This window comes from Musca autumnalis, unplaced genomic scaffold (genome assembly GCF_047663935.1).
Source record: "Musca autumnalis isolate F117 unplaced genomic scaffold, ASM4766393v1 scaffold_1, whole genome shotgun sequence".
NCBI classification, from domain to species: Eukaryota; Metazoa; Arthropoda; class Insecta; order Diptera; family Muscidae; genus Musca; species Musca autumnalis.
This window is the reverse complement of record NW_027411644.1, coordinates 223,186,135-223,213,762: the sequence shown is the minus strand read 5'-3', so window position 1 is coordinate 223,213,762 and position 27,628 is coordinate 223,186,135. Positions and strand designations below refer to the sequence as shown.

The 27,628-nt window shown below is 30.6% G+C and overlaps 1 protein-coding gene across 1 annotated transcript in view; it reads right to left on the bottom strand.

Moving 5' to 3' along the window:
• Positions 1-3,985: 3,985 nt before the first annotated feature.
• The window catches only part of kibra (WW and C2 domain containing protein kibra), a 64,367-nt gene continuing 40,724 nt past the window's right edge, over positions 3,986-27,628 (bottom strand). Inside the window, exons 2-9 of the mRNA XM_073960272.1 lie at positions 10,023-10,324; positions 7,063-8,746; positions 6,816-6,996; positions 6,287-6,737; positions 5,897-6,220; positions 5,705-5,825; positions 5,429-5,638; positions 3,986-5,279 (exon numbers count right to left, since the gene is read on the bottom strand). Coding sequence (XP_073816373.1) covers positions 4,811-5,279; positions 5,429-5,638; positions 5,705-5,825; positions 5,897-6,220; positions 6,287-6,737; positions 6,816-6,996; positions 7,063-8,746; positions 10,023-10,324 — 3,742 coding nt within the window. The 3' untranslated portion in view covers positions 3,986-4,810. The remainder of the gene's footprint in view (positions 5,280-5,428; positions 5,639-5,704; positions 5,826-5,896; positions 6,221-6,286; positions 6,738-6,815; positions 6,997-7,062; positions 8,747-10,022; positions 10,325-27,628) is intronic.

Sequence of the window (27,628 nt, the reverse complement as noted above, 5' to 3'; positions counted from 1 at the left end):
TGGCCTCAATATTCCTCCGAAATGGCTGAAATTTTGTATTTATTCTTCGTTTGGGGTAAAAAACTTTCTCCCATAAATTTGTCTATATAGGTCCTCGCCTTCATATATCCCCATAGAACGGTTCCTCCCGAAATTCGGTATAACAAGTTCGCCCTGGCCGAATTTAACGACGTTCTTACTTGTTATTTTGTTATTGATAGTCACTTGCATATCCCAAGTAATTTGCTATGCAAAAAATATAATTGACATAAGAAAAGGTAACATAAACTGTTTCAAGGGCCAGCAACGTGGACCGGTTCCGCTAATATTTAATATAAAACATGACACGTTGAACTTTCGACCTTGTATTTTTGCCTTACGGTCTTTTCCTTCAATTAAATTTCAATGATCAATGTACGTGGTTTCTTAGCTACATTGTAATCCCAAATACTGTCCTTTTTTGTCTTCCCAAGTATTTCTGCCCCAACTCCCTGGATCTTTTGTTTTTGTCTGCAAACCATGTAGAATTTTCAGCATGTAATGCGTTTAGGAAGTTTATCATCAGAGCTTTCAGAATCACTGTGAAAATCTTAGGGAACTAGACCCATGACACCATCGTCTAATTCCATTCCAAATTCATACTGCTCTTTGTTAGCAAAAACCATGATGTCTTCTTAGTTTAATAACATTTCAATCAATTATTATTTTAGAATCATTTAATAATATAAACATTGCACTTACCCGTCCGTTAGAAGGTATTTCTTTATTGAATTCAGAATACAAACAAATCTCGTTGTGTGAATAAATGTCCCTAGAGAAACCACAAATTACCAGTTGATAAAGTTAAGTAAGATATACGACAGTAAAAACAGTAAAAATTTTGATTTTTTTTTTAATTTTTCAATATATGAGGTATTTGAACACATACAGCATCCCAATTTGTATCAATGAAAAAGCCAGAAGTCCATCTTTCATAAACAGTTCGCTTATAGGGGAAACTAGATTTTAAATGTAAATTTTCGTTGCAATATAGAAATTATCACATTTTTTGTTCAAAAGTTTGGTCCACAGGCTCCGCCAAATATCATCCGATTATCATTCAAAGGTGCATGCTAGTTCTTTACATTGTACCCCAACCATGGCTGACTTTAAACATTATATCTGAACTACATTAGCTATAGTATTCTTTTAAAGTATACATTCCCTTTTGGACTTACGAGCTTTTCATACTCAAATTTGTACGTTTTGTAGACTTACGACCTTTTCCGACAATGGCAAAACATATAGGAACGCGACATACTACCATTTTCTTTGTATCATACGACGTGTTTTGACTTATACTATCATTCTGTAACAAAAACGCGATTTCCAAAAAAGTGGACTTACGATCTTTTCCGACGGAGCAGACGATATAATAAATCATTTTTAAAAACTTATGTTTTTGGTTTTTTAATGCCGATTAAGCTGAAAACACATCCAACGTTTGAACAAAGTATTGTGTTGGGCGTTGAGAAAAAACAACAACAACTTGGCTACGCCGACACCAAAGTCCAGCGTTGATCTGTTTGCCGGCATATATTTGAAATGAATTTGAATTTTTCGGCATCATGCCCAACAGTGTAAAAACGGGCAAAACGACACAAAACTTTACACGTTGGATGTGTTTTCAGCTTTAAGCTCCACGGTCCACGTTTTGATATAGCCCCCATAGAACGGTACCTCCCGATATTCTGCATTTTTAAGTTTTTAGCTTCATTTCCTACCAAAATGGCTGAAATTTGGTATTTAGTTATCGTTGGGTGTATAAAGCTTTCCACCTGAAATTTGTTGGTATAAGTCCACGCATTCATATAGCCCCCATAGAACGGTACTTGCCGATATTCGGTATTTTGAAGGTTTTAGCTTCATTATCCCACCAAAATGGTTATCGTTGGGTGTATAGAACTTTCCACCTGAAATTTTTTGGTATAGGTTCACGCCTTCATATAGCCCCCATAGAACGGTACTTCCCGATATTCGGTATTTTGAAGGTTTTAGCTTCATTATCCCACCAAAATGGTTGAAATTTGTTAATTAGTCTTCGTTGAGGATATAAAACATTCCACCTGCAATTTGTTGGTATAGGTCCACGCCTTTATATAGTCCCATTTCCGACTGAAATTCGTCGGTATAGGTGCACGTTTTTATATAGCCTCCTAGAACAATACCTGCTGATTTTCGTAATTCTGAAGGTTGTGACGTCAATATCCCACAGAAATGATTGAAATTAGAATTTTATCTTCTTTATAGACGAAAGGAAACTAATTGTTCCATTTTACTTCAATACAACTCGTGGTGGAGGGTATAACAAGTTTGGCCAGGCCGAGCTTAACGCCGTTCTTACTTATTAAAATTGTAAAACTGGCGTCTGAAGTAAAGGAACGTTTTTCGAGTAAAAAGTGGTAAAAATTGAAGATTCTTGCACATAAATGAACGATGCTTTAAAAAATCCATAAATTAATGGACGGTTGTTGAATTAGGTGAGTTGTTCGCTTACTTATCTAATTCAAAAATCGTGAATTCAATAAAAAAAGGATTTTTATTATAAAACAAAATTACAGCTCCCTAAAGTATGCAATAATAATTTGGTGTTACTAATTTCGAAATTTCTTTTCCCATTTTTTGCGTTTAGAATAGCGATAACGTGAGAATGGGAAATTTTGCTCCAATGGAAATGTTCAGAATAGGGCTGTTGATGTTGCCTAGCCTGGGAATTGAACCTGAGTATTCAGTGTGCAAGGCGAGTGTGCATACCATTGCCACCACTAACTACGCCATTGTTTTAGGGGTTATATTCGAAAAATAAACAAAAAGATACAAGTTTTTTTTGTAATTTTTTTACAGTTTTTGTTTATTGCACAAAATACAATATACATTTGATTTGTGGTTTGTTTGTGGTTTTAATTCTTTTACATATATATGTATATATTTATATAGACAATAATATATATATGATCATCCGTATAATTAAAAGTTACTATGAATCTAATTTGAGTAGATTTTTATTTTTCATTTTCTTTTTCAAATTGAGGGATAAATATCAAAAATTATTATCGCCCGTTGAGAAAAGGCACATGAAATCCGAATGAAGAAGGCTTTTTCTATCCAATATTACAAATAAAAAAAATATGTTAATATTTGGATGTGCCCCTTTCTAGTATAAATGTACATATGTATGTACTATATGCAAATATAAACAGTTGATTTTTATGTGTAATATTTCTTTTTTTTTGTTTTTATTAAAACTACTTAAATTATAAAAAATGTTAAATAATAAAATTACTTATTTATAAGTCCTTAAAATTTTGATTATATAATATAACAAATATGTGTGTATAAAATAGTTTTTAGGATTCTTTCTTTATTGTTAGGTGTGTTTTGGGAGGAAAGGGGATTGGTTGGTTTGTTGGAGAGTATAATGTTTTTGTTTTTTCTATACAAATGTTTGTTGTGGTTGTTGTTTAAAACTAAAATAACAAATTTACATAAAAAAAGTAAAAAAGGGTATGGTTATGGGTTTTTATTGGGAGGGTAAATAATAATAAAAACAAAAATTATTTATGATGCAAAATGAAAAAATTATCAAACAATTTTGTAGTTTTTCCAATAAATGTGAGCTCAACAAAAACGCAAGCTATTACTTTTTTTTCTATTTTTTGTATGTATATTAAACTATATTGCTTAAATGAAAAAATACATTTTATGTTCAGTAAAATATACGAGGGAGGCGGGTAAGGGAGGAATTGTTTTTTTTTTTGTATTTACATTTGTTTTATCTTACAGCTATAATAATTTGTTAAATATTAATAAAATTATTTAAATAAATTACATTCGTATAATTTGAAGTCTTAGGAATACAGGTTTATATTTTCAGTTTTTCTTCTTCTTCATTTTTTTGTGGGGAGTTACTGAAGTTTCTTTATTGAGTAAAAAATATGCACAGTTTGGGAAGTTTTTATTATGAGGGTTTGTTTTTTGGAGTTTTGTTTAATTTTAGAGAACAAATTTACATACATATACTATAATTACATATTTTCAATATAAGGCACAAGTTTTTTGTTTTTATTTGTTTTTATAGTAAAAACAATTGATTACAGCAGTTTTAATTTTTATTCCTAACAAAGGAATATTTTACAGGATTCAAGGCCGGATCTAATAAAAACATTAACAGTTTGCTTTGCTTCTTGTAAAATGTTCCTGTGCTAGTATTTTTTTTGTTCGTTTAATTGTTAAAAATCCACATACAGAGTTCACATTAGTGAATGTTAAGAAAATTAGTCACCATGGATTTAAAATTCTTACCACTCATTTTTGTGTTTAACATTCTGTACATTTTGTCATACTAAATTAAGCTGGGAGTTTATTACATTTATGTACAATACAAATTAATTTCAAATAATTTAAATTATGTTTCTTTCCAGTGTATTTATTTATTATTTTTGGGTAGGGTAGTTTCCTATAATTTTAGCTTTTAGCTTATATAATAATCTCTGGCTTTATTTATTTTTTTAAATAGTTGTAAAATAACTTTTTTTCCTATTAGTTATTTCTCACTACACACTATCTATCTCTTGATCTCTCTCGCTTTTGTTTTACTGATGAATGAATACAAAATACCTATTTTGATACATATTTGTTTTCTCTGCGCAAAAGTCTAATTTCAAAACAAACGGCCAAGCCATCGGATAGTTTGTGTGGAAGAGTTTGCATATGGTTCACAGGTTGTTGGACTGTGATCCACGCCAATAGTTTAATTTCTCCATTATGACCACATGTGCTAGGCTCTGTCTCCTCACACTTCAACACCATAATTACGATCAACAACATATTCAAAACGTTGTTTATCAGCATCGCTGCTGCTGCTGCTACCATCTTCTTTGGTGTTTTGATTTTCTGTTGTTGCTGTTGTAGTGCTACTAGTTATTGTTGCTGTTTTATTACTAGTTTCTGCCAGTAATTTATTGGTGGCATTTTGTGTAGCCGCTTGTCTTCGGCTACTGGCGCCACCAATATGATTCTCATTGAGATTCTTGTTTCTTATGCTACTGGCTACGAGAGCCGTATTAATGGCAATTGCTGTTTCAGCGGCATTATCATCATCGTCGTCGTCATCATCTTCCTCTTCATTGTAGTAAGTTTGGTTCTCTGGCAAATCTTCAACTTCCTCCTCTTCTTCAATGGGATCAGCTTCGGATAGCATAAAATCGGTAGGTAATTCTGGTACCGATAATCCTTTACGTGTGAAAAATGAAATTTTCTCTCTGTAAAGAAACAATAAAAAGAATTATAGGGGAATATTAATATTAATAAAAATAATAGGGTAATTATAAATACTAATTTATCGTCTATCCAATTAGTAAAACATTTTCCCGGGAACATGTTCCCACTTTTCATTTGCAATCATACTTACTTGAATGATACTAAATCCGGGCAACCCTTTGGAACTTTTGTTTTGCGCAGTTTATAGATTTTCTTTGTTGTTTTCATCAACAATTTTTGTAGTTGCTTTTCTTCGGGACATTTATTGGGATCGGCACGTTCAACTAAACGTTGGAATTCCTCATTTTCAATGGCCCAGGCGGCAATTAAGGGATCTTTGTTATCGCGAGCCTTTTCCAAACTATAAGAAAAAAAAAACGCCAACTTAACAATAGATCCTTTGGAAAACATGTCATTTTTAACTTACGCTTCTTTCAAATTTTGCAGTTTGGCAATTTGATCATTAAGGAAATCTAATTTGCTATGCTGGGCCTGAAGATCCAATTCCAGATCCAAACTGGTGCGTGGTATATGAGTATGATTTATTTCTAAAAAGAAAGATTTTAAGTTGAATTATTCTACCTTACTTTATTTTATTGCTATTAAAAGCAATACTTACTTGTGGCAGTTTTGGGAGCCTTGGTATGGAATCTCAATGATCTCCTTTCAACAGCTCCACGATGGAAGGGATGTGGTGTTACACCAAAATGCATGGCAGAATCGGAATCACTGCGATTAAGTCGGCAAATATAACGACTTTTACCCACAGCTGCAGATGGTGTAAAGGTTTGTGAACGTTTGACGGGTCTGTCATCGGCCGCCTGTTGGGCCTGTTGAGAGCGTGATTTTTCGGGAGGAAAGGCACATTCGGTATTTGTTTCCTTGTCAACATACTCTTGTTTCATGTTGTCCATATAGGCATCCAACATTTTCTTGGTAAAATCTAAACAAAAACAAAACATTAGTTTTATTTAAACTTCAAAATCTTTTCATTCATCATCATACATACCATTACCAATGGCTCCTTCCAATTCTTCATCATCCTCTTCGTCTTCTTCATCGTCATCATCATCGTCGTCCTCATCCTCCTCTACATCATCCTCCAAGCCCAGATTTTCCCTGAGGTCCTCGGCGATTTGGGCTTGCATTTCAAAGGGAGGAGCTTGATTGCGGGTTAGGGTAGATGTTTGTGAAGATGTAATTGTGGATTCATCTGAAGATTCCTCTTTGCAGGTTGTGGCATGGCTGGTGGAGGTGGTGGTGGCAGCATTTGAGGAATTACCACTTACCGTGCTGCTATGTTGATGATGATTGGCTGTGGCTGCCACGGCAGCGGCTGCACTTGTGGATGGCATATCAATGGGTTCAAAGGTGGGCATAAATTTGGAACTCAAAACATTGTACCATTTAAGGGTGGAATCATCAGGATTGAATTCGGCCATGCTGATTTGGACAGTACCCTGGAAAAGCAGATCAATAAACAATATTACATTTTTGGCTCCTTTCCATTGGGATATATGTAGCTCTTAAAGACTTACAATAATTTCCTCTTTTTGGCCGGTCATACTGACCACTGTAACATGCAGACTCTTGGTGCATAGTTTACCCAAGGAAATGGGCACAGCAAATGTATCGTTAAATACAGGTTTTTGGAAGTCTGACATGGCTTTTGTGCGTATCGAGGTCAGCGAATTGGGCAGTAAGGCGGCACGTAGATATCTATTAAAACATAACAACAATTAACAATTAATTTTTGTAATTAGTTAACCTTTTGCTCCAACTTACACTTGCGAGTTCTCCGTTGATGCAGACCACAGGGCAGATAAATTATTGGCACGCTCCAGTGACACCACTAGGACACCCTCTTTCTTTAAATACTTCAAACCAATTTGGACTTGGGCCAATTCTTTGCGTGGCAAATGGGCCCGAGAAGCTTCAAATACTCCCGAATCACCAGCCACTGATTCATTGCTCACCGCCGCCGATACAGATCGGGTATTCGATGTTGATGATGAACGACTTAGCATCTCTTGTGGCAAATCCAATAGCGAGGGCTTTTCTGAAATAGGCGATAATGGGGCACCCAAGTTGAGTGGTGCTGACATATTTAATTTTTGTAATCTGGCCTCCAGCATCATACAATCCAAAACTGTGGAATCCAAATCATAAGGATTTGTTTGTGAACGATTGCCTGTTGCGTTTGGCTGTTGGTATAACGACTGTAGCACAGCTCCGGCGTTGGCGTATGTGGGCTCTTCCTTTAGCAAGTGCTGTTGTGAGCCATTTTGTTCTGAGGCGGGATTATATTTCATGGGAGATGCAGGTGGTGTTTCCATTGAAAGACTGCTGCGCGGAGACAAGGAGATTTCAGATGAGGGTTGTTGCTGTAACTGGGGATGATGACCGAGTACATGTTCATTGGCTGTTTGTTGTAAAACTTGAACTTGTTGATGTTGCTGTTGTTGCTGCTGCTGGAATAATCTCTGTGAACGACGATGCAAATCCACAACATCAATTTGCGGATCCACTGTGAAGGGATCCAAATAAATATCTGTAAAACTGAGTGCACTTTTACTAGACGCCGTCGACAAAGAACCCAAACTTGAACCACTGCTAATGGAAAATGTACTTTCCGATGAGAACGATTTCAAACGTTCCTCAAGCATTTTGGTGGATTTTAAAGCTTCCTGCAGTTTATCCAACAGCAACTGTTTCTCTTCATGAAAACGCAGGCGATTATTGATTTGTTGATTGGTAGCTTCATAAGCCTCTTTCAAATCTTCTTCCAATTTTCTTCGTGTCTCCTGTATTATGTGGATTTCTTCGGGCGTGCGTGAGTTCAACGATATGCTATTCAATTCATTTAACAATTTCTCCTTTTCTTGAATGAGTAAAATTCGATCTTTATCCGATTCCAATTGACCCGGTTCAATACGTTCCACATGATCGGCCAGTTGCTGTTGCAAACGACGTATATGTTTACGCCATTCGGTATATTGTAATTTAGTTTTGGCCATTTCAGCAAACCGGGCTCCACTATTCAGGTTGTCACCGGGTCCACATAAGTCGGTTTGTGATGCCACACATACCCGATCGAAGGGCGATGAGGCATTGAGAAGTTCAGCATTTTCTTCATTGATTTGTTGCCGGCTAAGTTCATTCTTTATTTGTACCAGGCTTCGTATCAACTCCTCACGTACTTTTTCACCGGACACAAGAGATTTGTGGACCTTAAGCATTTCTTCACGTATCGCCTGAACTTCGGTAATGTCATAACAGCCATTTTGCCGGGCATTGATTTTCTCACCCACCGAATAGAGGGTATTCATACCACGTTGTGTATATGAAATGTCACTTGTAATGTGATTTAGTTCATGTTTTAACTGGCACACACGTTCTTTGGCCAATTTTAAGTCGGCTCGTAACAGTTCGGGATCGTGGCGGCTCATCGAGGAGGTTGAAGAGCATACTGGAAGAAAGGTGGAGAGAAGAGAGTAGTGAGATTAGTTTTGAAGGGCAAAGAATAAAACGAAGGGGAGGAAATCACATCAAAAGGGGTTGTTTAATATGAATTGAAAAGCATACTTTTAGGCGGACGTTAATACCGGTCTATCAATAATGATTAGAGAGAGAGTTTGCTGGTATGTGAAGAAAAAAAGTTAGTATACAATGAACTTATTGATTTTAACAATAAAAATCGTTCTTCTAAAGAGAGAAAAACGTCGGTGTCCGTTTTCCGAAGGTATAAGAAGTTCTGTATCAGACAGGGGTGCCAAGTTGGAGGTTTTCTCGCTACTTGTGGTAATTTTTGACGTACAAAAACCTATGTTTAAGCAGGATAGTCAACTGTTTCATGGGCGTAGTGAGGAATAGCTAGGGAGGGACAGCTGCCCCCCTCTAGGTCCTACAAAACAGTTCATTTATATGTAAAAAATTATAAATATTACGAAAAAACAAGCATTTGCCCCAACCCCCCCTGGAACGACCAAAAAGAATTCCTGGCTACGCCCATGAACTGTTTTAAGGTAAAAATCGCTACAGACCTATAGTGCGTATGTGGCTGAAGCGATTTTTACCTCGGAACAGTTGGCATCCCTGGTATCAGATGTCAAAAGATAATGGAGTTCATGTAAGACAAGGGTTTTTAAATTGGTCTTCCATAAATAAAGGTCGTTCAGTATCCGTCTCTTAGAAACAGAATTTTGAAATTGAAATGATTGCTGCGGTAGAAAACTTCTTGGAAAGGTAAGAAAATTAAAAACAAAAACTTTCAGATTTATGGCGCCATCTACATTTCACATCGTGACATTTTGGAAAGTTTAACTTGTGCGCAGATCAATATCAGTTGTATGTAGGTATACGACTATTACTATCGAGTGTCTATAGATAGAAATCATTCAGTATCTGTCTTTTAGTGATACAAAACCTTTATTTAAGATTTATTTTTTATGAAAAACTGAACTTCTGTATAGATCTTCCCTTCATACACAACCTTTTTCGATACTTTTAGATATATGACACTATGTTTAATGCTTCTTTAGACTCTGTGTAAGGGTTTCCTAGAGATAGAAGGTATCAGGTGAGAGTATTCTATATTTAGCAAACCATTCAGAAAGATTTAAAAAATATGGAGCATCTATAAAATTACTTAGAAAACGTGTATATGGTAGAGGATAAACCAATGACATCCTCCGAATAATTTGTAGTAGAATATTTTTGTTATTTTATTTTTTTTTCCTACTTACAACTACTTCTGCTGGCGGCCAATTTATTCAAATTATTATATTCCTCTTGGGCTATTAGCAATCGTTGCTGTTTAATGTCATACATTTCACGTTTGTTCTCCAACTGATCCTGGGCCGCCGATAGATAGTCGCGTAGCATTTGTTCCTGTACACTCTTCCATTCTTGGCGGGGATCTTCCAACTGGGTGGTTTGAGCAATGTGATTAATGTAATAGCGGCCAATATTTGGATCATAGGCCTCTTCCCAGCCAATGGGTAATTCATCGCCAACACAATCTTCAAATGATTGGGGTTTGGTGTATCTGTAAATAAGGAGGAAAAAAAAACAAATAAAATAAATTACTAAAATTATTCCAATGAAAGTTGTTCAAAAAATGTGTTTATTTAAGAAGAAGAAGAAAAGAGGCTTTAAAATATTTCCGGTTCGTTAAAAAATATTAATTGGATTTGTTTTTAAATATTTTTCGATTGGGGTAATAATTGGATTTTTTTCTTCCATATCTAAAAATATCAAAACTTGTTTGCTGGTCCACCAATCTTATGCATAAATTAATTTATTTCCAGTATGTCACTGATTAAGACAAACAATCAGTGAGTGAGAGAGGAGAAGACTATGCCAAAAAAATAAATAAAGACAGTTAACAGGCCAGCCAGCGGAAATGTCATTTAGCAAAGATTATTATTTATCATACAGCATCATTTATGAAAAAAAAAAAACAAAATGAGGCACTCATACAACCAAATTTTCTAATAAATTTTAATAAAAAAACAAACAAGAACAATTCTTGCTTTTTTTCTTGAATGGAAATTCCATAATTTCACCTTTTATGTATTTTTTATGACTTCTTCAAATGTGAAGATAAGTAAATTTCAATGTCTTCTTTGCGTTTCAAAGAAACGCCTTGCTTTATTTAGCATTACTTTTTTTTAACAAGAAAAAAGGTAAAACAAAAAATACATTTTCTTTTGATAAGATTAACAATTCAAATTCATTGTAGCCTCATAAAAATTCCTGCCATTTCCTTTTCAAAACGCTAAATATTTTTCATGTTATTCCCCCTGGAAAGTTTTATTTTTCAGTTTCTTGAGATAAACAAAACTTAGTTACGTTGTTAGTTTTATTTTGCATGTGAATTAAGTTAAATATTTATTTAACATTTTTTCTATACAAAACCTCAACTAAATTTCTATGAATTAACCAAAAAGTGATAAAAAATTGTTTTGATAAAAATTAAAGTTGTTTTTATATTGCAGGGACTTGGTGACAAGATAAAATTTTAGTTGATCTTAGTTTGTAGTATTAATTTTAATGAGAGTTAAATATAGCTTTGTTCCAGAACTAAAAAGTTTTTACAAAACCGTTTCCGTACACAAAAAAGTTGTAAAATGTTAACTTCTCTTTAAACAAAAAATGGCGCTGAATTACGCTCTCTTTAAAAACTTTTTACTCGACAAATTTAAGCGTGTAAAAAAGTGACATGGTTGCTGGCGTCTGATTGGCTGGTACGCAGACTTTGACATTTGTTCCAGTTTTTTTGACGTATTTTCCATTTTTCCGTTCCCGAACTATTTCAAAAAACTTTTGTGTGAGAACAATTTTTTTACAGTTCTCACTTTTACGAGTTTTACTATTAAAAAGTACGAGAACGAAGCTCATGTAAAAATGGATGTAATGAATGAATTTGCGAAAGGGATATAGATATTTTCTGCAATCTTTTTTGTCGTCTGCTCTTTCATATAACAAAAAATACTTTTGCATTAAAATTCTAAAAGAGTTGTTTAAAGGGTAACCCCCATTTTATTATAAGTCTTCTTTTGTTATAGTTTGGTTTTACCTGTTTACTACCTGCAGACAACAATCCTACCGATTTATAAGGTGGAAATGGCTCATGCGAAACTATTTCCCAGACAATTCCCTCGTAAAGAGCTCAAAGAAGTGGGGCAAAAGCCAATTTAAGGGTAAATAAGCGTCGACTATGGAACGACAATCACAGGGTATCGTTTAGAGCGTCATCGAGGGAATGAGAGAAAGCCAAAACTGTGGCTTTATATCCCAAAAATAAAATAAATTCGTCAAATTATGGGCATATTTTGGATAACCTTAGGTATGCCCTAATTATCAAACGTAGACTCAATAATATGTACCATTGAAGGACATTTGATACTAAAAATGAATCAAAGTAACCGATTTCTACAATAAATCACGATATATTCACATATTGTGTATGAAAATTACCTTAAAGTAACCTTTACTTATATCGTTCTTAATTATGTGGCCAGGTCGATTTAAGACTAATTTAATAAATCATGATTTCTTACGTATAAACGAGGGAGAATTAAAACATGTTTTGGCTTTATTTGAAAGTGCTTACAGTGTGCTTCATTTACAAATTTTGTTCCATGTAAATATTCAAATATTTGGAACTTAGGAAGTCAAATACTTTTTAATACGATGTCGTTCTTAATTATATGGCCGCCACTGTATTGCTGAGAAATTAGGGGTTCGGTCATTCATCTTTGTTTCAAAATTAGGTAAATATAAATATTTGATTAATTAATTGGATTAATCGAGCTAATATGGCCTAAGGAGTTTTGTATTGAAAAATGAATTCTAGCGAAATACCACACACTCAACCATTACGCTACGATCGTTTCGCCTGGTGGTTTAAGCCAGGCTCATCAGGCGTATTTGAATGCTAATGGCTAGAAGACAAAGGCTGATTTTGATAACTTCTATTTATACAAACATTTTTACAATTTTGTAATTATGAAGTATTTATTGAAGTCTTTTTTTCTTTATCAAGTCACCCTAGTGTCTTTTCTAGGAATCATTTTCTCAATACATACACATATACAATCGAAGGGGGGTTTCCTTCATGAATTGTAATGCCTTCAGTTTTTGAAGTTTTGGATATCATGTCGACTAGTTTTGTTGATATGATACATTGGCATCATGTCGACTAGTTTGTTGATATGATACATTGGCAGTGGCTTAGAACGCTGAGATCTCGACAACATTGTCTGTTTGTTGGAGAGGTTCAAACCTCAGCCGGTTTTACTAAATTTTACAGAGCCACCTATACGTTATCTTTTTATTTATTTTTTTCAGAAATATAAATAGTTGTGCATATTTTTAGGCTTAAATTAGTTTCCAAAGCAATGAATCCATAACAGCTGGAATGGGAATTTTTGAAGCTATGCAAATTCCGATTCAAACTTCAATGCGAAATATTAAAAAAAAAATTTAGATAATATTATGCAGAAAATCAGTTCTTTGGAAATTCCTTGATCCGCAATAACAAAAGACCTACTGCGGAAATCCCCCACCACTTTATCTGTTAAAGAACGAAATTTAGGTAAACATAAACATCTTGCAATTCCTAGAATTTTTCCTAACAAAATATTTATATTTTTCTTCTATTCGAAATATATGTATATTTTTATTTGTTTATATTAAATGCATATAAATGTGTGTATATATCTGTATTTTATTAAGAGTGGGTGATCAATAGAATTAGAAAACATATTTCTTCTTTGTTGTTGCTGTTGTTGAATTTTTTTCTTTGCTGCTTGTGTTGAAAATCAAATGGAATTTAAATCTTTTTATGTTTAACACACATTTGAGAATTTATGAATTTTTAAACGTTTTAATTAATTTGTGTGTGGGTGGGTGGGTCGATCAAACGGTGTTGTGACGATGATGATGATTGCGTTTATTGTTTGTATTTTTGGGAATTTATTTTTTAAGTTTTTTTTATAAAGAAAATACGTTGTCTACATCTACGCAATAATACCAAAAAAGTCAAATTCAAATAATGAGGAAGTTTTCGGTATTGCAAATAACTATAAAAAATATACAATAAAAATATGATGCATAATAAAATATTTTAAATTTAATTAAAGTTAAAAACGAAGTCTGGAAATAAATGGAAAAGTCAGGTGCTGGTATAAGGTCAAACGTTGAAATTTCATAAAAATGTTCGAGTTTTGGAAGGAAGCAAATCATAATGGTAACTACAGCAACTGCCATAATGTGTGTTTACGTTTTCTTACTATTTATTCGCAACCCCAATGTATTTGACAGAAATTAGCTGGTTTTGTTATGTCAACTTATAATTATATCATGCACCGGATAAAAAGGAATTATTTCCTCTCATTTATTATGCATAAACTGGCATCGAACTATAATAATATTATTTTTCGAAACTCTAATCTCTTTGAGTAGTCCTCCTAGCCCTTGGCAATATTACTAATCTTTAAAATATTTTCGCTAAATATTTACCATGTTTTTATTAATTATTGAATAACAATTTCTAAATCATGAAATCATTTAATCCAATCACCCCCCGATCAAAAGACGACCAATCATTCAATCATTCTCATAATAATAACAGCTAAGTAGATGATGGGTAGATAGGTGGTATGTAGACCTACATTGTACATACTAAATATTTGTCATTCAAGCATTAAAAAAAACGACGTGACATGGTTTCTTATCTATCTGTATGGCCCTGTGTGAGTTTGTAGACATGTGTCACCCTCAAAATAGAAATCACACAGCGCAAAATATGTTATTTTTCAGTTAAAGAATATCAATGATTTCTTGTTAAAAATTGTTTTCAATAAACACAAGAGAAACAAAAACTATTCGTTCACATTCCAAAACAAACAAACGAACAAATAGACCACAAAAAGTGACATTTTATTTAAAGGTGACCTAGTGGTTATAGTTTGTGTGTGCGTGCGTGTGTTTTTGTGAGATACCTTAAATGAATTGTTAATGAATTTTAATTAAATTTTTATAATATTAAATAGTTTATTAGAACAGAACTTGTCCCTCATAAAATCGAATTAGGCCGCAACATAAATCACTTCCCGAAAATATTGAAAGCCACATTATGTACTAATGGCTTTTGGAGGTCAAGTTTTTATAAAACTTATAATGAAGATAATTTTGTAAATGCTAAATTAAGAAAAAATAGGCTTTTGTTTGAATGAGAACCCAGCAAAAAACTCGACGACAATTTTTCAATGTTGTATACAACGTTTGGAATGGAATACTTAGTAAATTTCAATTTTTAAATAAAAATAATTTTCGATTTGACGAAAATGCTTATTAAATAAAAAGATAAATTGAAAAATTTAATTTTGTTGTGTCGGAAGCTAGAATAATTAACCACTTTACCAGGTAACTTGTAGAAACAAATTGTCAAAGACATACAATGGTAAAGATTGGACATCATGCACAATCGAGTTAATTTTAATATTCAAGCATAGAGGACGTTTATGTATAACAGACAATTAACAGAAACAAAAGCGTACACCAATGTGAACTATGTTAAATATAACATAATTCATGTCACCATATTGTAACACCACATTATGTTAGACCACCAGTGACATCTGCCGATATATACTAGCAATGTAAATGTCCCATCTTAATGTATTATATATCTTTGAAATTGTTGACTTTGAAATATAGATGGTGTTATCAAAATTAATTGGGTTTTGTATTACAACTGCGTAACAATTGTAGCCCCCTGGTTCCTAACTTCAGTCGGTAATCATTAAGTCAGTTACTCATCACTTTACTTTTTTTATATAGATATACATATATAGATTAAATTGAAATATTCATCAGTATCTAAACTATTTTTCAAATGTTGTTTTTTAAAGTCTAAACATTAAATTCACAATAAATATTTTTGCTCATTTTTTTAAACGATTTCTTCTTAAAAATAACAAAAAATATATAGGATTAAAAAAACCTGTCCACCTGTGTTTGTTATTTCATGCTGACGTTAGATTCCAAGAATTCTTGAAAGCGAAATTAAACAGCAAAAATATGTGTGTATAAATGAAATTTTCAAAAAAAAAAGAAACATTATAAATAAATCATAAAAACCAGGCAATATAAAACAAAAAATACCAACAACATTCACCGCCAACAAACAACATTAGCATGTGCGATAAACACGTTTGGCGAAAAATATTTCTGGTATTTATGTACATTTTTAATATTTATATTCACACTATAATTAAAAAACAAAAATCAGGTAAACAAGGGGAGGATAAGATCTGCTGTCGGACTGAATATATTAGGAAGGAAAAGAAAACAAAATTGAGGAGGAGTATCGTTATTGGTGGCAAACAAATTTTGAATTTTTGGAAATTTAATTTAGTTACTGTTTTAAAATGCTAAAAAATCATTTTAACGTCATCTAAACTTCAACTTTAATTATTTTTGGGGGGACTTTAAAAGAAATATATCTAGACGGCCTTCTATGTTTAAAAGGTCTCATATATTAAGAAAACCTTCAGAAGGGTGCCATCTTTAAAATGGTATTAGAGTAAATTAAATTTTTACAAGGTTTTTCATCTTTACAAGATCTTCGGGACATAAATAAAAGACGCCATCTATATATCAACTTATTTATTAATTTTTTTTGGATAGGGTGTAGAAGTTATTCTGTCCTTAGATGACATTTAGAAGGTCTTCTATCTTTATCTGAAAGCTTGGAAAAGAAAAGAAAATTGTGGAGGATTATGGTTATTGGAGGCAAACGAATTTTGACTTTTTGGAAATTTCGTTTAGTTAATGTTTTAACATAAGAATTTCGAAATTTGCCCTGAAATGGTACAAAAATGCTAAAAAAATCATTTTAACGCCATCTAAACTTCAACTTTATTTATTTTTTTTTGGGGGGGGGACTTAATGTCACCTATATTAAGAAATCTTCAGAAGGGTTTCATCTTCAAAATGGTATTGGAATATATTCAATTTTTAGAAGGCCTTCCATCCTTAAAAGATCTTCAATCCTCGGAACATAAATACCAGACGCCATCTATATATCAACTTGATTTATTAATTTTTTGGATGGGGTGTAGAAGGTCTTCTGTCCTTAGATGACATTTAGAAGTTCTTCTATCTTTATCTATCTATCTATCTATCTATCTATCTATCTATCTATCTATCTATCTATCTATCTATCTATCTATCTATCTATCTATCTATCTATCTATCTATCTATCTATCTATCTATCTATCTATCTATCTATCTATCTATCTATCTATCTATCTATCTATCCATCTATCTATCTATCTATCTATCTATCTATCTATCTATCTATCTATCTATCTATCTATCTATCTATCTATCTATCTATCTATCTTTGTATCTATCTATCTATCTATCTATCTATCTATCTATCTATCTATCTATCTATCTATCTATCTATCTATCTATCTATCTATCTATCTATCTATCTATCTATCTATCTATCTATCTATCTATCTATCTATCTATCTATCTATCTATCTATCTATCTATCTATTGTTATCCTTAGAAGACCTTCTATCTTTAAAAGGGTATTCTATTTATAGAGTAGCTTTAGTAGGTTTTTCATCTTAAAAATATCAATAGAATCTCCTCCATTTTTAGAAGACTTTTAGAAGATCTAGGATCGTTAGAAGCACTTACATCTTCATAAGATTTCCATTTTTAGATGACCTATAGAAAGTTTTTTGTCCATTCCATTTTTAGAAGATCTTCCATCCTTAGAAGCTCTTAGATACTCAGAACATAAATTATTTTATTAATCTATTTTATTGCATGGGATGTAGAGGGTCTTCTTTCCTAGAAGACCTTTATACGACCTTTTATTTTTAAAGGTCTACTGTTTATAGAATACCATTAGAATCTCCTCCATTTTCAGAAGGACCTTAGAAGATCTTTGATCTTTAGAACGCCAACGCCACCTATATATGAACTATATTTATTTCATTGGATGGTATGTAGAATGCCTTTTATCTTTCCATATTTAAAATGACCTTATATTTATAGAAGACCTTTAGTAGGTTTTAAATCTTTAAAATACCATTCGAATCTTTTCCATCCTTTAGAAGCTCTTCCATCTTTTGAAGATCATTTCTTTAGATGACAGAATACAATACAAAATTTTAGTCTTTGCCAGGCTTAAAAGCCACCTATATTTCAACTGCTTTTATTTTATTGGATTATTAGTTGTAGAAAACCCGAAAAAGGTCTTCCAGTTTGAGAAGACTATCGGAAGATCTTCTATCCTTAGAAAAACTTCTTTCTTTAAAGGTCTTAAATTAAAAAAAAAAAAAAACATTGAAGCTTTAGAAGGTTTTCCATTTATAAAAGATATTTAGTGGGTTCTCCATCATTAGAATTTCTTTCCTTTTTAGAAGTTTTTTCAATCTTTAGGAGCTCTTCAATCCTTACAAGACCTTTAGAAAGTGTTTGTTTTAATGCCACCTGTATTTCAACTTTATTTGTCATTTGTAGAATACCTGTAGACCAGTTTGAGAAGTCTATCGGAAGGTTTTCTATCCTTAGAATAACTTCTATCTTTTGAAGATTTTCTATTTTAGAAAACCTTTAGAAGATCTTCTTTCTCTAGTGAAGTTTTATACCCTAGACAGACACCGCTAATTTGCATTAAGATGTGCATTTAATTTTAACCTGACAGACGATAGTTTCTGCATTTACGAAACAGCTGTTTGCTGGTAAACAACTGTTTTGTTGTTGTTTGCAATGCAAATTGTGTCTCAGAGCATGAATATGCTCTCTCTCCTACATGAATATGGGCTCTCTTTTGGAGCATTGCCATATTGAAATACCTTAATTCAGTTTAAATTCCCTTTTGTGCATTAAGAATGTGGATAATGCATGAATTCATTTGTATTTTGCAGTTAATGCAAATTAACACTGTCGTCTGTCTAGGGTATTAGACGGTTTTTAAAATACCATTTGAATCTCTTTCATTTTAGAAGGAGGGGTTTAAACGCCATCTATATTTCAACTTTATGTATTTTATTGGATGTCATTTTCATGGAAATACGAATTGATGAGCATACTTTTAGGCGAAATGTTTAAAATATTGGATTATAGGTTTGTAAATAAATTAGAAATTGAACGAAGAACTAAAACACGATGTAGGTTTTGAAAATTTTGAATATTAACACTCATTTTCAAAAAAAAAAAAAGAAACATCACAAGTCTAAGCTTAGGTCTAAGATATAAAACTGTGCAAAATTGCCCATTTTTTCTGTATGTCTTCAGAATAGAGAAGACCTTCAATAGATTTTATAGTAAAACATTGTGGAAACAAATTATATACATAGGTATATCATCGCTGGACCTTTCCTCTTTTGATTTAAAATATATGCCCAATCTCAAGGCAGATCTTCGAACATTATAACAATCACAGGCCATTCTTAAAATAAATACCTTATAATGTTCCCTTACCGAATTAAGACCTTCAATAGGACATTTAAATATGTTATTTTCTAATATTGGCCCCCTTTCAGGTAATCGTTTTATCGATAAATTTCAATTATTGCCTCTAACAAGTCTCACATTTATTTTCCCCCAATTCGAATATTACAGGAAATTCTTTTCATTCCTATCTTTGTTGCCGTTCTAATCAAACTTTTCGCAAATGAAGTGCAAAAAAAGAAACAAAAATTTTGCTTATCATTTGAAGACTGAAAAATGTCTAAAATGGGGCAAAAATATTTTCAAGCTTAATCAAATTATACACATTAAAGGTCGTTTTGTTAAGTATGGCAAAAAATAATCTTATCAATGGTTTTTTCTATTAAAGAGAAGGAGGGTAAGGCAGGGAAAAAATAAACAATGTAGACGACAATAATGGGTTAAAAATTCTTTCAAAAGAATTTCTGAAAAAAAACATACGACACATAGTTGACTGATATTAAGGCATTTCCTGTAGTAAATACCTTACGCCACCTTCTTCCTCTCGTAACAAATTGACCTATTGATGGAATTACAATATACACACTCACACCAATCAATATAGGTATTTCTTTGTAGTTTTTAAGGGGTTTTTTGTATTTATTGTGTTTTGTGTTTCAATGTCTCCACCCCACCCTCATTGATTGAGTCTGGTGTAATCTTATTCAGTTTGGTTTTTTTTTTGGAATTTTGTTATTTGTTGTTTTCGAACACAAAAAAAATAAAAACGGAAATAAATAACCATTTGTAGTCGAGTTTTTTTTGTTATTTTTCGTCTACGATTGCATTTCAATACAACTAAGTATTTCCCCACTTTTATTTGAAACTCTTTCTTTGTCTTCTTTTCGCTTTGATATTAACCCCAAGTCATTGAACTGTTTGCCCGCCGTCTTGATCACCAAACATCATTGTCGTCTTTTGATAGTCGCCACTGGTGTCGTCTGGTTTTTTGGTATTTATTTTTGATTAATAAATTAAATATCCCATACTAGGAGAGGGCAGAGAAAGAGTATTATCGCCAACTAAACAACCACCAACACCATCAACAACAACAACTCTTAATAACTCGTGGAGAAAACCAAATTAATGCTATATCTTTTTTCTGTTTTGGCATTTTTATTTTAGCCCCTCAAAGATAACGCCATTCCTTTGGAATGTGAAGAAGTTTATTTTGTTGCCAATGGCTTATTTTAGTGTTTTTTCGTTTTTTTTTTATTTTTCTATGAAAAATGTAGGTAGTATAGCTTTGCTGGTGGATTCTTTTTAAATGTTGTTTTTTGTCTTTTTGTTAAGTAGGTGTCAATTATCACAAGAAAAAAATGATTGGTGACGACTTAAAGACCATTAGCTGGGCTGGTTTCTTTCTTCGATTTTTTGTTTCTTATGACGCTGATGACGACAAATCTCTTTTCAACATAAACCATAAACTTTAAGTAAGTGTACCTGTCCATGGAGTATCGATTGTCAAGTATCTACAACACAGCATGACACCCACCGCCGCCAGTTATAACATTAGACCCAACAGCAACAACACAAAAAAAAAAACAAAAATTCAAATTTCTATCATGTAGGTGTCAATTTGATGACCAAAATACAATCATTTTGTTTATTGGAATTCAATATGGACAATAAAAATAACATTTTGAAATGTTCAAATATTTATGATTATGATGACAATTTTTATGTTGTGTCCCATTAAAAATATAATAGGGGGAGGTGGGGGTAATGCGGGGGAAGGAAATGCCAATATTGATTTGTATTAGGAAGGTGGAATTTTGATGGGTTGACAATATCTCACCGGGGAGGTGGAAATTGGTTTGTACATGTGGAGAAGAAAAGATAATATGTTTATAAGAAATTTAGAATTTTTTAGAATATGTACCTTTAGAATGGTATTCTTCTATCTTTAGAAGACCTTTATAAGGTATTCTATCTTTAGAAGACCTTTATAAGGTCTTCTATCTATAGAAGACTTTGTAAGGCCATCTATATATAGAAGATCGTTAGAAGGTCCTCTATCTTATCTATCTTAGACCTTTAAACTTGTCAATTCTGCAGAAGACTTTTAGAAAGTCTTCCATTTTTAGAAGACCTTTAAACCGATTTAAAAAATCCACGACCTTTTAAAAAATAATTTAAAAAATCCACGACCTTTTAAAAAATAATTTAAAAAATCCACGACCTTTTAAAAAATTATTTAAAAAATCCAGGACCTTTTAAAAAATAATTTAAAAAATCCACGACCTTTTAAAAAATTATTTAAAAAATCCAGGACCTTTTAAAAAATAATTTAAAAAATCCACGACCTTTTAAAAAATAATTTGAAGAATCCACGACCTTTTAAAAAATAATTTAAAAAATCCACGACCTTTTAAAAAATAATTTAAAAAATCCACGACCTTTTAAAAAATAATTTAAAAAATGCACGACCTTTTAAAAAATAATTTAAAAAATGCACGACCTTTTAAAAAATAATTTAAAAAATGCACGACCTTTTAAAAAATAATTTAAAAAATGCACGACCTTTTAAAAAATTATTTAAAAAATCCACGACCTTTTAAAAAATAATTTAAAAAATCCACGACCTTTTAAAAAATAATTTAAAAAATCCACGACCTTTTAAAAAATAATTTAAAAAATCCACGACCTTTTAAAAAATAATTTAAAAAATCCACGACCTTTTAAAAAATAATTTAAAAAATCCACGACCTTTTAAAAAATAATTTAAAAAATCCACGACCTTTTAAAAAATTATTTAAAAAATCCACCACCTTTTAAAAAATTATTCAAAAAATCCACGACCTTTTAAAAAATTATTTAAAAAATACACGACCTTTTAAAAAATTATTTAAAAAATGCACGACCTTTTAAAAAATTATTTAAAAAATGCACGACCTTTTAAAAAATTATATAAAAAATTATTTAAAAACTCCACTACCTTTTAAAAAATTTTTTAAAAAATCCACGACCTTTTAAAAAATTTTTTAAAAAATCCACGACCTTTTAAAAAATTATTTAAAAAATCCACGACCTTTTAAAAAATTATTTAAAAAAATCCACGACTTTTTTTAAAAATTATTTAAAAAATCCACGACTTTTAAAAATTATTTAAAAAATCGACGACTTTTAAAAATTATTTAAAAAATCGACGACATTTTAAAAAGTTATTAAAAAAATCCACGAACTTTTAAAATTATTTAAAAAATCCACGACCTTTTAAAAAATTATTTAAATAAAAAATCCACGACTTTTTTAAAAATTATTTAAAAAATCCACGACTTTTTTAAAAATTATTTAAAAAATCCACGACTTTTAAAAATTATTTAAAAAATCCACGACCTTTTAAAAATTATTTAAAAAATCGACGACATTTTAAAAAGTTATTAAAAAAATCCACGAACTTTTAAAAATTATTTTAAAAATCCACGACCTTTTAAAAAATTATTTAAATAAAAAATCCACGACTTTTTTAAAAATTATTTAAAAAATCCACGACTTTTAAAAATTATTTAAAAAATCCACGACCTTTTAAAAATTATTTAAAAAATCGACGACATTTTAAAAAGTTATTAAAAAAATCCACGAACTTTTAAAAATTATTTAAAAAATTCACGACCTTTTAAAAAATTATTTAAATAAAAAATCCACGACTTTTTTAAAAATTATTTAAAAAATCCACGACTTTTAAAAATTATTTAAAAAATCCACGACCTTTTAAAAATTATTTAAAAAATCGACGACATTTTAAAAAGTTATTAAAAAAATCCACGAACTTTTAAAAATTATTTAAAAAATTCACGACCTTTTAAAAAATTATTTAAAAAATCCACGACCTTTTAAAAAAATTATTAAAAAATCCACGACCTTTTAAAAAATATTTAAAAAATCCTTTAAGAGATATTCTGTCCGCCGTTTGAAGGTCTTCTATCTTAAAAATTTTTAAAATACCTTTAGGAGGTCCTCTGTCAGTAGGATACTTCAACACGTCTTCTATCTTTAGATGAGCCTTGGAGGGTCCTCTATCATCAGAAGGGGTCTTCTGTTATTAGAAGACTTTTAGGAGGGTTTCTTTTTAGAAGGTTTTCTGGCCTTAGAATACCTTTACAAATTTATTAGATGGTATTTTAAAGGTATTTAGAAGGTCTTCTATCCATATTAATAAACTATTTTATACAACCCCATAGAACGGTACCTCGCGATTTTTGGTATTTTGAAGTTTTTAGCCACATTAACTCAACAAAATAGCTAAAATTTAGTATTTAGTCTCTGATTTTCTGTATTTTAAAAGTTTTTCCTTCATTACCCCACCAAAATGACAGAAATTTGGTATTTGGTCTTCGTTGCGGGTTTAAACCATTCCCGCAGATTATTGTCGTTACTGGTCCACGCTTTTATACAGCCGCCATAGAACGGTACCGCCCAATTTTCGGTATTTTTAAGTTTCAGCAACATAGAAATTACTGAAATCTGGTTTCAATAAGATTTTAGTTATGTTTTTTTCCGCTGGCTACCATGAGAATATGTGAACGAGCGAACGAACGAACATTCAAAGCCAATCATAAAAATCAATAGTCCATGAGGGTGATTCTCTCAACCATATATTAGAAATAAAAGTGTCTGTCTGTCATATGAAACCTTAGAAATGTTCTCGTTTTGTGTTGTATTTGTTTGCACTTTGGGATTTTCTTTCTTACATTTGTGCAGTTCTTAGCGTTGATGGCGCGTAACGAAAATGACCTGTTGGGAAGACTTTGAAAATAATAAGACTTTCTAAGAGGCCGAAATGTTTTTTGAAAACAGAACCTTCAATTGCTGCAATGTGTTGAGGAGAAAGAGGACTTAAATCAATGATTTGTGTAGTCTCAAGCCTAAGAGAGAGGAGAAAACGGAATTCACTTATTTTTGTAAGAACTTAAAATAATGAAAATAAAATTAATGAAAATATTAATATTTGCATAATTTTTTTATTTTAAAGCAAAATGTCTGTTACAGAACCAACAAAAAGCTACTAATTTTTACTACCATAACATTTAGATTCTTGCAGTTGTGGAACAGACATAAATACAAAATTGTTTGTCCCTTTTATTTCATTGATCACAAGTAGAGGAATTAGGTGTGTATTAAGTTGTGTTTGGAGAAAAGTTGAATTTCAAAACATATCAAATTTTCTTTTAGAAGAAAAAAATAATTGTTTGTTTTTTTGTCCAACCAAATTCTGACATATTCTTAATGTACCCTCATTGTCTGATTTTAGTTCCCTTTGTTTTCCTTTCCCCCAAATTGACCTTTTGTTTGGGTCATTTGATCACAAAGAAACCCCCACAATAAAGAGATAAACAAAAAACTATGTCCACTTAATACGTACTTGCATTTAAGCATTTAAGCCAATTTAAACAAAAAAGAATGACATACAAAATCAAATGACTTAAGTTAATTTATTTCTTATTGTCCCCCTAGACACAAATACACTCATTCATATATACACACAAAGAAAGCTTCAAGTAAATTGCTGCAATTCATTAGTTAATTACAAATACTAAAAACACTTTACTAAGGATTGCTGTTTTTTTGCTTATTAACAACAATTGCCTGCTTTATATTTTGCAATTTTAAATTGTTTATTAATCTCCAGCCTAATGAGAGGATGGAGGCGGTAGGAAAATGTAAAATATATTTTTATCGCTGTTGATGTGATGTTGTGAATGAGAATGTAACAAAGAGGTAGGTAGGTACTTGTGACTATGCATACCCAACAAACATTATTAGAGAAAAATAAAATTTAGTCAGAGAATGTAAAAATAATAAAAAATAAAACACTGTAACAAAAATTGTAATAATTTAAGCAAAATTTTGTTCAGAAATGCCGCCACATATTTTAAAGTGGAATGCCTTTTAAAAAATCCACGACATTTTAAAAAATTATAAAAAAAATCTACTACCTTTTAAATTTTTTTTTAAAAATCCACGACGTTATAAAAATTATTTAAAACATTCACGACATGTTTAAACAATTCTTTAAACAATTTACGACCTTTTAATTTTTTTAAATCCTTTTAAAAAATTACTAAAACAATTTACGACCTTTTAAAAAATTATTTAAAAGATCCACGATCTTTTAAAAAATTATTTAAAAGATCCACGATCTTTTATAAAATTATTTAAAAAATCCACGATCTTTTATAAAATTATTTAAAAAATCCACGATCTTGTATAAAATTATTTAAAAAATCCACGATATTTTATAAAATTATTTAAAAAATCCACGACCTTTTAAAATGTTATTTAAAAAACCCACGACATTTTAAAATGTTATTTAAAAAACCCACGGCCTTTTAATTTTTTTTTTGAAACACCCACGACCTTTTAAAAAATTATTTAAATAATCCACGACCTTTTAAAAAATTATTTAAATAATCCACGACCTTTCAAAAAATTATTTAAATAATCCACGACGTTTTAAAAAATTAAGTAAAAAACCCACGACCTTTCAAAAAAATAATTAAAAAATCCACGACCTTTTAAAAAATTAATAAAAAAATCCACGACCTTTTAAAAAATTATGTAAAAAATACACGGCCGTCTAAAAAATTATGTAAAAAATACACGGCCTTTTAAAACATTGTTTAAAAAATCCACGACGTTATAAAAATTATTTAAAAAATTTAATTTTAAAATTTAAAAAATTATTTAAAAAATCCACGACGTTATAAAAATTATTTAAAAAATTGAATTTTAAAATTTAAAAAATTATTTAAAAAATCCACGACCTTTTAAAAAATTATTAAAAAAATCCACGACCTTTTTACAAATTATTTAAAAAATCCACGACCTTTTAAAAAATTATTTAAAAAATCCACGACCTTTTAAAAAATTATTTAAAAAAATCCACGACCCTTAAAAAAATTATTTAAAAATCCACGACCTTTTAAAAAATTATTTTAAAAATCCACGACCTTAAAAAAATTATTTTAAAAATCCACGACCTTTTAAAAAATGATTTAAAAAATCCATTACCTTTTAAAATATTATTTTAAAAATCCACGACCTTTTAAAAAATTATTTTTACAAATCCACGACCTTTTAATAATCCACGTCCTTTTAAAAAATCCTCGACATTTTAAAAAATTATTTAAAATATCCAGGACCTTTTAAAAAATTATTTAAAAAATCCACGACCTTTTAAAAAAATATTTAAAAAATCCACGAACTTTTAAAAAATTATTTAAAAAATCCACGACCTTTTAAAAAACTATTTAAAAAATCCACGACCTTTTAAAAAATTATTTAAAAAATCCAGGACCTTTTAAAAAATTATTTAAAAAATCCAGGACCTTTTAAACAACTATTTAAAAAAACCACGAGCTTTTAAAAAATTATATAAAAAATCCACGACCTTTTAAAAAATGATTTAAAAAATCCACGACCTTTTAAAAAATTATTTAAAACTCCACCACCTTTTAAAAAATTATTTAAAAAATCCACGACCTTTTAAAAAATTATTTAAAAAATCCACGACCTTTTAAAAAATTATTTAAAAAATCCACGATCTTTTAAAAAATGATTTAAAAAATCCACGATCTTTTAAAAAATGATTTAAAAAATCCACGACCTTTTAAAAAATTATTTAAAAAATCCACGACCTTTTAAAAATTATTTAAAAAATCCACGACCTTTTAAAAAATCATTTAAAAAATCCACGACCTTTTAAAAAATTATTTAAAAAATCCACGACCTTTTAAAAAATTATTTAAAAAATCCACGATCTTTTAAAAAATGATTTAAAAAATCCACGACCTTTTAAAAAATGATTTAAAAAATCCACGACCTTTTAAAAAATTATTTAAAAAATCCACGACCTTTTAAAAAATTATTTAAAACGCCACGACCTTTTAAAAAATTATTTAAAAAATCCACGACCTTTTAAAAAATTATTTAAAAAATCCACGACCTTTTAAAAAATTATTTAAAAAATCGACGATCTTTTAAAAAATGATTTAAAAAATCCACGATCTTTTAAAAAATGATTTAAAAAATCAACGACCTTTTAAAAAATGATTTAAAAAATCCACGACCTTTTAAAAAATTATTTAAAAATCCACGACCTCTCCCCCTAAACATTTTAAAATTACTTTAAAAATAAATATAAAATTAAAATATAATCTCATTAAGAATATTTTCCCACAAGTTGTAAGTAAGACAATTGTTTAGTGGTCTTTTATATCTGTACATATGTACATACATATGCATATTTGCCATAAATATAAATTACACATACTTGAAGAATGTGTTTTGTTTTTTATTTAATTTGTTATTGTTCCTCTT